This window comes from Sarcophilus harrisii, chromosome 3 (genome assembly GCF_902635505.1).
Source record: "Sarcophilus harrisii chromosome 3, mSarHar1.11, whole genome shotgun sequence".
Lineage (NCBI taxonomy): Eukaryota > Metazoa > Chordata > Mammalia > Dasyuromorphia > Dasyuridae > Sarcophilus > Sarcophilus harrisii.
Genome location: NC_045428.1, coordinates 8,922,348 through 8,935,595, shown reverse-complemented (window position 1 = coordinate 8,935,595; position 13,248 = coordinate 8,922,348). Strand labels below are relative to the sequence as shown.

Here is a 13,248-nt window from a genome sequence, read left to right as displayed (position 1 = left end):
CTTGAAAATGGCACATAATGGCTCATCTAAAGAGTCCTTAAAGAAAACATAAAAGGAAATATAGGTTTTGTTAGTTAATTTCTTTCAATTTCCACTTCACTTTAGTTCCCCTTAGTTCAATCTTGTTTAGTTAAGCACCTACTATGGTTTAAATCACAATGGGTACACAATAAATTTGGTTCAGAATTGAGAAGTAATAACAACTTCTCCCTTCTGCACGGTGACTTAAGATTTGCTGAGTCCTTTTCTCAGATGAACCTTGTGAAATAGGTATTTAAGGGTCATAATCTCCATTCTAAAGATGAGGAAATTGAATATCAGTACATGGGCCTCAGACACAGCTAGTGAAGCAATGGAAAGATGACTGGTGTCCTCAGGAGATAGCGTCCTGATACCAATGGCAATTTGTTTAAGAAGTGGAGTGAATGAATGAAAAAAATACTGGTGACCGGAAGAACTGGTGGGCTGGTCACCCAGCAATAGACAACTGCTAAGACTGCTCCAGGGATATCAGAGACCTCCCCCAATCCCAGAATGCTACAGGTCGTAGCATGATTCTTGGATACTTGCTAGATGAGGGAGGGAGGGAGAACAGGGACAAGAATCAGAGGATGACCAAGTGTGCCTGGGTTGCTATCGAAACCAGTGGAGAATGTGTCTGCATGAAGGAAATCACAATCTAACAAGGTAACATGCTCCTTCTTACATTACCCTGTGTGCTCATGTTCTTTTACTACCAGGTTTTTCTCCAAATCATATTTATTCCCAATGGCTTTGGGCTTGACTAGATTTGAGACTAGACTGATATCTTTCTATTCTATAGTGTTTGGGGACAAAAAAATGGGAAGAAGGAATCTATGGCATCCCCTCTGGTTATACATGCACAAGAACAAATATCAATGAAGGTCTTTGATTTTTTTTAAAATTTTTTTTTTAGCTTTTACATGGCGTGCTGGTGCAGGGAAGCCTGAAGACGGTTTCTTTTTAAACACAGATCTTATTATTCTTTGATGCTTTGAACCAACCAATTAAATGTAACAGATAATTTTTGAAGCTGCCTTCATCTTGGGAAGATAGCCTCCAGTTTTTGAAAAATTCACTGGTTCAAAGCAGTTTCAAAGCTAGGGACTTTACCTAGAATTCCCCAATGTCACTGGAGAATTGGCTGAAAGCTTTGAGATAATTTAGTTCAGATTTCTCAAGATAAAAATAAGTTTCCTGAGACTCTGAGTGAAGACATGACTTGTTCAAAGTCACAAAACGGGTCATTTTAAAGGGACCAGATCTCAGGTCTTCAAGGATCGCAGCTTTGGATGGAACCTCAGGGACATCTCCCCTCAAATAGTGTGGAGTGGAGCTATCCAAGTGCTGACCCAAGTGATATTTGTGGGGAGAAAGGAAGAGCGAGCAGCATTTCTTTGGCTCCTTCTGTCCTTTCATGGAGGAATGACAGTCTCTTTTTATTGGCTTATCCTCATGTCTGGCCTGTACTCCCTCCTCACCTTCACCTGGTTTTGTAAAAAACTCAGTTCAAACGCCCCCTTTAACATTAGATTGTTCTGGATGCTATCGGGACCTTTTCTCCCCAAATTACATTGGGTCTATTTTGTATATACATATGTCTCGATCTATATCTATCTATAATATTCTATGTAAATATAATATATATTACATATAGCTATGTGTGTACATTTATATACGTACATATACTCAAACACACACACACATATAGAATGCATGCTCCTCTCTTCCATAGAATATAAACTTCTTAAGGGTAGGGATTATTGACATGTGCTTAATGCAGAGCCTGGCCCACATGGGGAAGAGTGATGGCATTTTGGGGGTTGGCAATTTTATACCTTTTCAAAGTATATTTTAAGAGTATAGTAAATGAAAAATGAGAAAAATGGTTCTGGACATTGCTCTGAAGCCCTTGAGGAAGATTCCTCCTCCTAAGACCTTCCATGATCCCTGGGCTGGCGCTTCAGCTACCCAGCCTTTCCTCTTTGCAGGAGACCCTTCCCTGGCCACTCTGGCGCAGTGGGTGAAAGACTCCTTCTTGCCACCCAGGTGACTGTTTGTGCAGAGCTGGCTAAGGCAAAGACTCTGAGCCAGGAACCAGCTTAGCAGGGCTCTCGGCTCCCTCCAAACAAAGCGAGACCGGGAGAACTTCCCGGGGCCACAGTGGAGGTCCCAGAGCCTCTCTCCTTCCAATTCCCTTAAAGCCAGCAGTACTCTACACAGAGCAGAAGCATGAGACACGTGGGGAACTTTGCTTACTTTTACAGGGCGGGATCTTGTTACTCCATGTTCCATCTTTCAGACACTCAATCTGGAACGTGTCCATCTCCAGGTTGTCCTGGGGGTGGGGGTGGAGAGAACACAAATGAGGCGGGGACGAAGGGAATGTCATAGGTGATTTAAGTAGGACCTCCAACCTTCCCTGAGATGACATCATGGATAGAGAGTGTTACCTGGAGTCATACATGTCAGGCACCTGTGTGACCTTGCCAAGTCACCCTCTCTGGTCTCATTTCCCTCATTTGTTAAATAAAAGGGTTGGATTTGATGTCCTCTATGGCCTGATGGTCTTTATGAGATTGATTTGAAAATGTTCAAGCCATGGGACTCAAAAGAGCCTTCCAAAGGAAGGAAAAATTCCAGGCTCAAAGAAAGGGAAGATGAAGGACTTCCATGGAGAGGGGACCATAGGATCCATTTGTTCCAGTCCTCTCACCTCATTGAGGAAGAGACTGAAGGTCAGAGAGGTTTTGACTCCCCCAAGGTCACATGCCTGGTCAGTCAGAGGGAGAATTTGAATCCATATCAACTTGATTCCACATCCATTTTCCCCTTGTTTACCAGGCTCCAGGGGAAATGGCAGCACTTTCCCTAGGCACACCAAGTCACGGCTTCACAGAATCATTTAATAGGCTAAACATAGGCCTTAGAAACAGGTGGAAACGGCCTCTTCCCAGACATGAGGCAATGGGCACCTCCTGGGGGACCTGGGCACATTATCCACACCTTGAACTCTCATGGAAACTTGAAGAGGAAGAGGCAATGTCCAACTCCTCTTGCACACTCAGCTCCCTGGCTCGGTATCATGGTACTTTTTCAATCCTGCCTAACAATCTGACCCCCTTTGGATGACTGTAGAATTCCTGTCTCTCAACATGGCCGTATCTACTAAATATGACTCTGGGGACTGTCCATGTCCATCCCTCCAGCCAGGCAGGAGCCCCCATACCTTGATTACTTTGTAGCCTAGGTCACAGATGATGAGCACTTGGTCTTTGAAGGTATATTTAGCCTGTAAGGGATCAAGTTTCCCATTCGCAGGAGGCTGCAAGCCGGGGCATGGGTTTCCTGGTGGTAGGCAGAGAGACAGAAGTGATGAGTTAGAGAAGGATGAAGAATCTAGTAGGTGAAAAACAGATGTGGATGTGGTGACAGTTGGTCATTTCTGTAAATGACTGAGTGAAAAAGCTTTTATTAAGTGCTTAATCTGGGCCAGACATTGTGCCGAAGGCTGTAGATGCAAATATAAAAATAATTCTGTCCAAACCCTCAGAGAACTTGCATCTTTTAAGGGATACAAAATATGTAGAGGGGACAAGGGACCCAGAAGGAATGAAGGAAAAATTTATTAAGCTCCAAACATGTGCCAGACACTGTGTTAGGAGCTGGGAGCACACATACAAAAGTGAATTAGCTCCTGTCTTCAAGGGACCTACATTCTAACAGAGGACTACCACACAAATAAGGGAGGGGTGACTGGGGAAGGACATTTGAGTCTGGAAGTCATAGGGATGGTGAGTTGAGCCATATAATGTGCCTTTTCTAGTAGCAATGACAGCATTGATTTAACTGTACTTTCCAGAGTAAGAGCAAAAGATGGAAGAGATGGGGGGATGGTTTGAGAGGTTCCAGGAGAGATGGCAAGGTGTCCACAGTGGGATAGCTAATGAGATGTTGATAGAACCCTGGTTAGGATGTAAAACATGGTCTGGTCTGTCTAATTATAATGAGTTAAGTGAGCTTGCAATGACTCTTGCCCACAGATCTATAACCCAGGTCACAGTAACCAAGAATATAAGGATATTGGGACACTGGGGCTGAGGATTTACTCCATTCCTATATGTCCCAGGCTCAATATGAGATTTTTTCTTATCTCTTCTAAATTACTCAGGAGGTGAAGAGGGTGTCATTGAGCCATGTCTTGAGAATTTGATTTTGATCCAATTTATTTTTTCAATTTTTTTGTTCAGTTCTGGTCTTTCCATTAGAAATAGGTGAAATTCACTTATATCACTGAATGTCCATCTTCTTCCCTGAAAGATCATGCTTATTTTAGCTGGATAGTTTATTCTTGGCTGTGATCCCAGTTCCTTTGCTTTTTAGAATATACAGTTCCAGGCCTTTAGATCCTTTAAGGTGGAAGCTGCTAGGTCCTAGGTAATCCTAATTGTGGCTCCTCAGTATTTAAATTGTTTTTTTTTCTGGCTGCTTGAAATATCTTTTTCTTGTTACAATAGTTCTGAAATTTAGACACATATTCCTTAGGGATTTAATTTTGGGGTTTCTTTCAGGAGATGGTCGGTGGATTCTCTCAATGGCTATTTTACCTTCTGATTCTCAAATATCAGGGCAGTTTTCTTTTATGATTTCCTGTAAGATAATGTCTAGATTCTTTTTTCATCATGGCTTTTGGGAAGCCCAATAATCCTTAGATTGTCTTTCCATTTGTTCAATTCTAATTTTTTAAAATAATTATAACTTTTTATTGACAGAACATATGCTTGGGTAATTTTTTACAACATTATCCCTTGCATTCACTTCTGTTCCGACTTTTCCCTCCCTCCCTCCACCCTTTCCTCCAGATGGCAAGCAGTCCTATACATGTTAAATATGTCACAATATATCCTAGATACAATATATATGTGGAGAACCGAACAGTTCTCTTGTTGCATAGGAAGAATTGGATTCAGAAGGTAAAAATAACCTGGGAAGAAAAACAAAAATGCAAACAGTTTACATTCATTTCCTAGTATTCTTTCTTTGGGTGTAGCTGTTTCTGTCCATCACTGATCATCAATTCTAATTTTTAGTGTATTATTTTCTTCAGTTACCTTTTTTAGCTCCTTTTGCAATTGACCAATTAAATTTTTTTGTTCATTGCATTATTTTTCATTTTTTCCATTCCTTCTTGTAATGATCTCATTTAATTTCCCCATTTTTCTTTTAACTCTCTTTTAAGATCCTTTATGCAATCTTTGAAGAAAGCCTTATGAAATGGGGACCAGCTCATGCCTCTCTTTGGGGCTTCTTCTGGAGTTGCTTTGCCTTTAGGAACCTCAGGATTTGAGGTCTGTTCTTCTCTCTCTCTCCATAAAAGTTGTCTATGGTGAGAGTTCTTTTTTGTTTTTTATTAATTTTTCTAAGGCTTGAGATCTGTTCGATGCAAAGGAGCGACAGATGCTTTAATTTGCCCTAGGGAAGTTCTGCTGATTGATTTCCAGTGCTAGGTCCTGCATTCTTTGGGGGCACAGTGGTTTACAATTTGTCTTTTACAAAAGGCAAATCTGCCAAACCACCTGCTTGTAATCAGCACAGAGTAGCCTAAGAGGTCCACTCCCAGGTGCATGGAAGCTGCAAGGCTCTGGCTTCTGCTCAAGCTCCTTGCCTGGGCTCCCTGTGCTATGATCTGGGCTCAGCAGACTGTCCCCCTGCCCGATTGAAACAGAGCTGTTCTGAAGTTCTTCCAAGGTAACTTCTTCTGGGAATGTGTTGTACTCCAAATATTTGTGGCTTCTGTGACTCCAAAACCAGTTTAGAGGCTTAATTTGCTGTTGGTTTGAGAGAAGGTTAGAGGAGGCTACAGAGAGTCTCTCTGCCATCTTGGCTCCACCCTTGGAAGTCCCCTCCCTATTCATTTTTTTAAAGCCATCTATGAACAACCCTTTTATGTGTCAGATTTTGTGCTAGGTGCTTGGGAGACAAAACAAAACAAAACAAAAAACAGAGTTCATGCTCTTAAGGCATTTATGCCCTTTTGGAAGGGTTACACACACTCTTTAAATATATAAGTAGGCAAATAGCCTGAGAGGCAGTGTGGTACAGTCCGGAAGATCTGAATTCAGGGCTTGTCTCTGTTACATACAGATGACTGTGGAAGAAGGGGAAGATTGCTAAGTACAGGGAAGATAATAAGTTCTGTTTTTAACAAGTTAAGATTAAAGCACCTATCGGTTATCTGGGTGGAGATGTCCAGCTTGTGGCTGGTGATATGGGACTGGAGCTCAGGAGAGAGATTAGGATGTATTGTATAGATCTGAGAGTCATCCACATAGAGATGGTAATTGAACTCATGGGAGCTGATGAAATCACCAAGAAAGAGCGTGTTAAGGGAGAAGAAAAGACCAAAAACAGAACCTGGTGAGACATTGTGGTTGTGGAGGAAAGGTCTATCACTCCTCTAATGCTATACTAAGGATTGACCTAGAGATGCTCTGCATCTGAAGACCCTAACCTGGAGCCTTCGTCTTGTGTTATGGTAGTAGGGACTGAAAGAAGAGAAGGAAGGGACTTGTTGTATATGGTATCTTCTGTCTGTCTGAGCTGTCCATCAGCACCTGGAGAATTGCTAGTGTCCCTGGCATCATAACCAATGAAAACTATCTCTGACTTGACCCAGTCCAGCTAGCCAATGACATTGATGACCATAGCAAGAATCTCTTTCCCACTATATTTTAAAGTGTTCTGTAACAATCTCTGGGGGATTTTTTAAATTAGAAAACTATATTTGACTCTAGTGTCAATAAAGATAGGCAGATGGTGCAGTGGATAGAGCACCAGCCCTGAAGTCAAGAGGACCCGAGTTCAAATCTAGCCTCAGACACTGAATACTTCCTAGCTGTGGGATCCTGGGCAATCACTTAATCCCAATTGCCTCAGCAAAAAAAAAAAAAAAAAAAAGATAGATGGGGCACATATATGGGAGGTAAACAGTCTTTTATATTTCACCTTTGCCTTCCCTTTAGAATTTACCTTGTGTATGTTTGTTATTAAATGTTCAATTTACAATTTACTTTCCTCCAACAGAATGCAATCTTTGTAAGAGTAGGGACTGTTTCATTTTTATCTTTGTACGTCCAACACCTGGAAGAGTACCTGACACAAAGTGATTACATAATAGGTACTTTTTGATGAATTGATGAAGACTTACATAATTCAAAAGAAATACTTTTTTTCATTTTTGTCCTGGTATTTCTAGAACTTACTTATTTGACACAGAGTTATCATCATCATCATCAGACACAGAGATAGTGTTTAACAAATTACTGAATTGAATTAAAACAAATTGATACAAAAATCTGGAAACAAGGCAGAAAAGGCTAGACTGTCTCATGTCTCTCTACCCTCTTCTTCCCAGAGTGGCTGCATATTTGAATGAGGGCTCAGACTACCTTGGAATGGGCAGTTCTTTCCAGGTTCTAGCCAGCAGGAAGCCAGCTTTTGGAAGCTGGGAAATAAAGTCGTTTTCTCTGTCACTTTGTCCCATGGCATCTCAATACGTACCAATCCCAAGGGTTGGGATTTCTGATCTAAGATGGCCAATAGATGGGCAAATTCTCAGATTAAAACATGTCCTTACCTATAGGACTTCATAAAGTGGAGCTCTGTGAAATCAGGGAGTATCAGAGCTCAGAAAGGACCGCAGAGTTAGTGGAGTTTAGTTTACTTATTTTGCACAGGAGGGAACTGGATTACAAAAAGAAGAGTAACTTTCCCAAGATCAATCAGTCAATAACTATTGATTAAGCAGCTACTATATGCCAGGGATTATGTTAATTGTTGGAGAGAGACCAAAGAAATTCCTGCTCTTGAGGAGTTCATGGTCAAACGTGGGAGATGTGTACAAATAACTATGTACAAAGAAGTCATATACGAGATAAAAAAGGAAATAGAGAGGGAAAGCCCTAGAATTATGAGGGATTGGGAAAGGTTTCCAGCAGAAGGTGGAATTTTAGCATGATTTGAAGAAATCCTGAAGACAGAAATGTGGAGAGAGAACATTTCAGGTACCAGGGACAGCAGAGAGAATGCTCTCCATCCATGACACTCCATCAAAGTGTGTGTGTGTGTGTGTGTGTGTGTGTGCGCAGTTTCAGGTATAAGAAGAATGGAAAGGTGAGAAGACAGTTTATGAAGGGATTCACATGTCGAACAGAGGATTTATTTCATCCTGGAAAAGGGAAGGAGCCATTGGTGTTTACTGAGTGTTGGGGGGATAATGTGGTCAGATTTGACTTTATGAAAATGCCTTTGGTGGCTGAATGGAGGATGGATTGGAGCAGGGAGAGGCACAAGGCTGGCAGACCTCCCAACAGGGCATTGGAACAATCCAGGCATGAGGTCCTGCTCCCGGGGGTGGGGGTAGTAATGTCAGAGAAGAGAAGGGGGCAGATTGGAGAGGCATGAGGAAAATAAAATTGATCAGAACTGGCAACTAATTGGCTATGGAGGGGTGAGAGATGGTGAGGTTGTGAGCCTTGTGCCTGGGTGAATGGGAGTGCCCTTGACAATAATGAGAAAGGCAAGCCCTTGGAAGGAATTATGGAGAGGCCAAACAGCCAGTAAGGGGCAGAGCCGGGATTAGGTGTCCTGAGCCCCCTCCCCAGGATCTCTGCTCCTGAGTCTCTGAGAGGGAAGGTAAGGGCAGTGAGCCTTGTTACCTGTGGATGTGTAGGAAAGCCTCCAGCCTCCGTTCTCCCCCGAGTTGTCGCTGTGGAACAAAATCTGGACACTGTTGCTCTGGGTGTCGATGCGTCCCGGGGATTTCTCTCCACAGTAAGGGCCAAACTCTTTCTGCCCAGCCTTAATCTGCCCAAGGACAAAGAGAGAAAAGGGGGCAGGATTATGGGGGGGCTGACACCGTGCTCAAAGCCCTTCCTTTCTCTCTCAAGTTAAGGGGGCATTGGTATCTGGATTCCTCCACGGGACGGTTTTGGCCAGCATTCCCACCTGTGAGCAGGGCTGTAGGTGCAGGGATGCAAGGCTGGGGAATCCTGAATCCCTGACCTCCAGGAAGGTGGTGGTGGTAGGGGTAGCGGGTACCAATATCTAGACAGAGAAGTAGGAGCAAGAGTACGGAAGGAAAGGGGCACGAGGCTGTGTCTTCTGTGCAGAAGAGATTGAGCAAGAGCTAGTTTGAAGAGCTCACTGCTTTCTAAGTCCCCAAGGCATGAGGATGTCATGGCTTCAAGTCAGGCTTGAGGATCAAGCCCATGATTCTTCAACGTGGGTTCCTAACGAATATCCCAGGATTCCTTGGCCAAGTGGTTCTGCTTTCCCTACCAGCTCTGGTCGCCATCATTACAGAATCAAAGATTAAGACCTTAGAAGCCCCCCCCCCCCATCATTTTACATGTTAGGAGTAAGGAGGTTAGAAGACTCATAAATGGTCACATGGGGGGTAAGTGACAGAGCCAGGATGGAGTCCCAGATTCTAGAGACGGCTCCTTCCATCATGCCCTGACATCCTCCTTGTGCACATCACAACTCTCGGACACCCTTCCTGTCCTGCCCAAAGAATGGGTCCTGGGCCAGTTTCCATTTTTCAGAACAAAATGACAAATACTTAAACTACAGGGTTTCTCAGGGAAATAATGGAGCCCATTGTGTCCCAGAAGGCCACTGAATCCGGAACTCAAATGTTCTCTTTTCTAAGGTGACTGGACTGAGAAGATCATGGTGTGGCAATCACCAATCCACTGGGCATGAGGGCAGTGCCCTGCTCCTGGGCATTTCCCCGGGAATGGTGATGGCTTCCCATGAGCTATCTTTTATTAAGGTCCAATCCCTTTGTGACCAAGGTCCTGGTCAGTGTCCCTTATTGGTTCCCATGGGGGAGTCCCTTCACCTTTCCTGTCCTTCATTTCCTCATCTGTAAAATGGGAGAATTGGATTGCTTTTAGATTTCTCCTAAATCATGCTTCCCTTCTTCAGGAAACTCATCTCAGAATCAGCCTTGGTCCTTGTACTTCATCAGACTCTCCTGCCCCTCCGGTTGGACCCTCAGAATGGAGGGTCCTCTTTAAAAAGGGGGCTCGGCCTCTTCCCCATTTATCACTGGCCACGTGACTTTTGGACTTCTTTGGCATTCTCCATCCTACCTGCCCCCTCCTCAGCTTCTTTTTGCATGTTGGATTCCCCCATTAGTGTGGAAGCTCCTTGAGGGCAGGGACTGATTTTGTGTCTGTTTGTATTCCCTGGCACATGTTTAATAGATATTTGTTGGTTGACTGATTGGACGGTCTTTAGAGTCCCTTGCAGGTCTAAATCTGAGCCTTTTATCCCAGAGCACAGGCCCACGAGGGTCTAGCGGGGATGAGAGCCACATGGGCATCTGGAGGGCGGAGTGGGCTTAACTAGGTCCTCTGGACATCCATCGCAGGGCCCCAAACCCTGAGCGGACGGGAGAGAAGGGACGTGGTAAGCCCTTGTCAGTGGCTAAGCTGGGAACCAGCCGGGTCCAGCCTGCTTCCCCTTCTGTCCCCCCCAGCCTCCATCCCCAGGCGTACGGTTCTGCCCCCTCCCCCTGACCATCCTCACCTTGATGTAATCATAGGGGCAGGACACCTCGGGGTGGTCCTCGACGTCAAAGCTCTCCTCAAACAGGAGCGTGATGGCAAAGCCGTCCTCCAGCTCGATCCTGTAGAGGCAGTCGGAGCTCTTGGGGTAGGGCCCAGGGAAGTCGGCGCTGGTGATCACCCCGGTCCTCTGGGTGAAGACGTTGTCGCTGCACTCCACTGTTGGAACACGTGAGCTGGTCACACAGGAGGAGGCCCATAGCCCCCCCCAGCTCCATGGTCCCCCCGGAAGCTTCCTTAGTGTCTGATAGCCCAGCAGGGCTCTACTGAGTCCAAAGGGCTGTCATGTTCGGAATCTTGGGGATGTGGGGGTATGGGGTGGGGCAAAGAGCTGGGGTCACCAGGAATGATTCAGGGTGGCATCGGAGGGGAATCTCTACTGATGCGCTGGACAGCCACGCTCGCGGGAAACCAGAGCTCTTTGAGGGAGGGGCTTGTGCCTCTGTCTGTAACCCTGGTGCTTGGCTGGGGATCAGGGGAACTTTGCAGGGGATTCAAGCAAGTGTGTGGTTCTGAGGGATGGACCAAAGAGCTCAGATCCGGACCCCGGGGGGCATCTGCTCACCCCCTTCATTCTACAAATGAGAAAAATTCAACCAGGGAGATGAATGGATTTGCTCAAGTCAAAGCCAGGATTTGGATCTGGGATCTCTGACCCTAAATCCAGACAATGTGGAGGGGTCTGGCAGCAATTTTAGCTCTTTGTCTTGGCCAAGGACCCTCGCACCCCCTTTATGCCCAAGATCAAGCGTCTGAATCAAAAGTCAAAAGATCCTCCCCCACACGTTCTATCTAGATCTCAGCCCAGATCCTTCTCATCTGAACTCATGACGCAGACTTTGTGCTGCTCATCACATGATCCCAGACTTTTGGTGGCACTTTTGGTGGCCCTTTCTGCCCTCTGCCCCACTGCAGACCTCGAGCCCGGGATCCCCTTGAGGGCAGGTACCCCGGCTGTTATTCCTTTGGGGCCCTAGGGCTTGGTGCAGTACCTAGAAACAGCAAACTCCCCAAAATATTTGCTGAACTGAAGGGAAAACCCCAAAATCCTTTGAGAAGAACCCAAGTGTGAGTGGGCCTTCTGCATCCTTGCTGCAGATATAATTAGGGAAAGCTGAGGAGCCAGAGCTTTGTTTGATCCTGTAGCTATAAGCAAAGCTGCCGTTGCCTTGGTTAACCTCCCTGAGTCCTGCCGGTGAGCTCCCTCCGCTTGCTGCTCCCTCCCGCTCGCTGCTCTTTCTTTTGAGCCCCACAGGGCTCCTTGGTCACTCAGGGCTCAGCAAGGGGCTTCCTGGGCTTTCCCAAGGGGCAAGTTCAGTCTCTAGCTGGCACCGGAGGCTCTGTCTGTCCTAGAGAAAGCTGGCCACGGGCTCTTTTACTCAATGGCCGTTGGATCCCCCGGGGACCCTTCTCCCCCTTTGTGGGTGAGCTGTGGAAGCGAGTGTTAGGGTTCAAATTCCCTCAGATGGTTACCAGCCGTGGGACCCAGGAGGGACGTGTTACCTTCCAGGTTCTCTGCCTTCTTTACTTTCAAATGGGGACGATAATGGGACCTTCCTGCCCATTACACTGAGCTACTTAAAGGAATGCACACAGTAGGGACTTAATGAATGCATGCTGACCTCATGGGGTTCATAAGTGTGAAAAGAATAACGAGTAGGCATTTATTGAGCACCTAATTAATGTGTTAGACACTGGTTATGAAGACAAAAATGAAACAGAGCTTGCCCTCGTGGGGCTTCTTTTCTGTAAAGAGAGCATGAAATCTAGGGCGTGGAGAACTCTGGGATGAAAAGATCCCTCCTCCAACGCAGGGAGGCACCTTCTCTGCCATTTGTCATTCTGAAGGTGAAGAGTCTTTCCTGGGGCCCCCCAGTCCACGTGTCAGAGGTGAAATGGGAACCCAGGAGTTCCAGGCTTACTCCGACCTGCCTCTCACACTCAGCAAGAATTATTAAGTGCCTGTTATGTACCGCACTGTGCTAGATCTCAGGGATGTGAAGACAAGTCTGAACCAGTCCCTGACCGTAGGGAACAGCGACTCCTCAGACGCACACCCTGATGTGTGAGTGATAATTCCAGTAGTCTCAGAGGGGAGCCGGCACTCTCGACAGGGAGAGGAAGGAAGGCATCCTTGGAGGAGATGGCACCTGGGGGGGACTTCCAGGCCACTAGGGATTCTGGGAGTGGAGGGAAGGATGGAGATTATTGCCGGACTGGGATACAGCTTGGGCAAAAGCTCAGAGGTAGGAGATGGAGCTTTTGGTTGTAGAGAATGGTAGTAATTAAATTGGCTAAATCTGGGCCGTAACTTGTGTGAGAGGAAATAATATGAATTAGTCTGGAAAGCGAGGCTGGAATCATCGGAAAGGCCCTTATTTGATGGCTATTCCCTGTGACTTTTCATCCGCAATCAAGTCAGGAGGCTCACCTCTAAAATGAGGAAGGGCTCCTCCCCCGCCTCCTGCTTTGGCAACGATGGGGGCCGGGGGTTAGAAAGGGGAAGGGCAAGTGCTAACAATCACTTAGCTCCTGGATCATCCATGAACATTTTCTGAACGGGAGAGCCTTGTCCAGTAAGTGGAAGCGTGTG

General features: G+C 45.7%; 1 protein-coding gene across 3 annotated transcripts in view; it reads right to left on the bottom strand.

Annotated features, from left to right (window-relative positions):
• The window catches only part of MASP1 (mannan binding lectin serine peptidase 1), an 85,231-nt gene that overhangs the window by 32,751 nt on the left and 39,232 nt on the right, over positions 1-13,248 (bottom strand). For all 3 annotated transcript variants that reach the window (XM_031957443.1, XM_031957442.1, XM_031957444.1), the window contains exons 5-8: positions 10,618-10,814; positions 8,739-8,886; positions 3,251-3,369; positions 2,281-2,359 (exon numbers count right to left, since the gene is read on the bottom strand). In XM_031957443.1, coding sequence (XP_031813303.1) covers positions 2,281-2,359; positions 3,251-3,369; positions 8,739-8,886; positions 10,618-10,814 — 543 coding nt within the window. The remainder of the gene's footprint in view (positions 1-2,280; positions 2,360-3,250; positions 3,370-8,738; positions 8,887-10,617; positions 10,815-13,248) is intronic.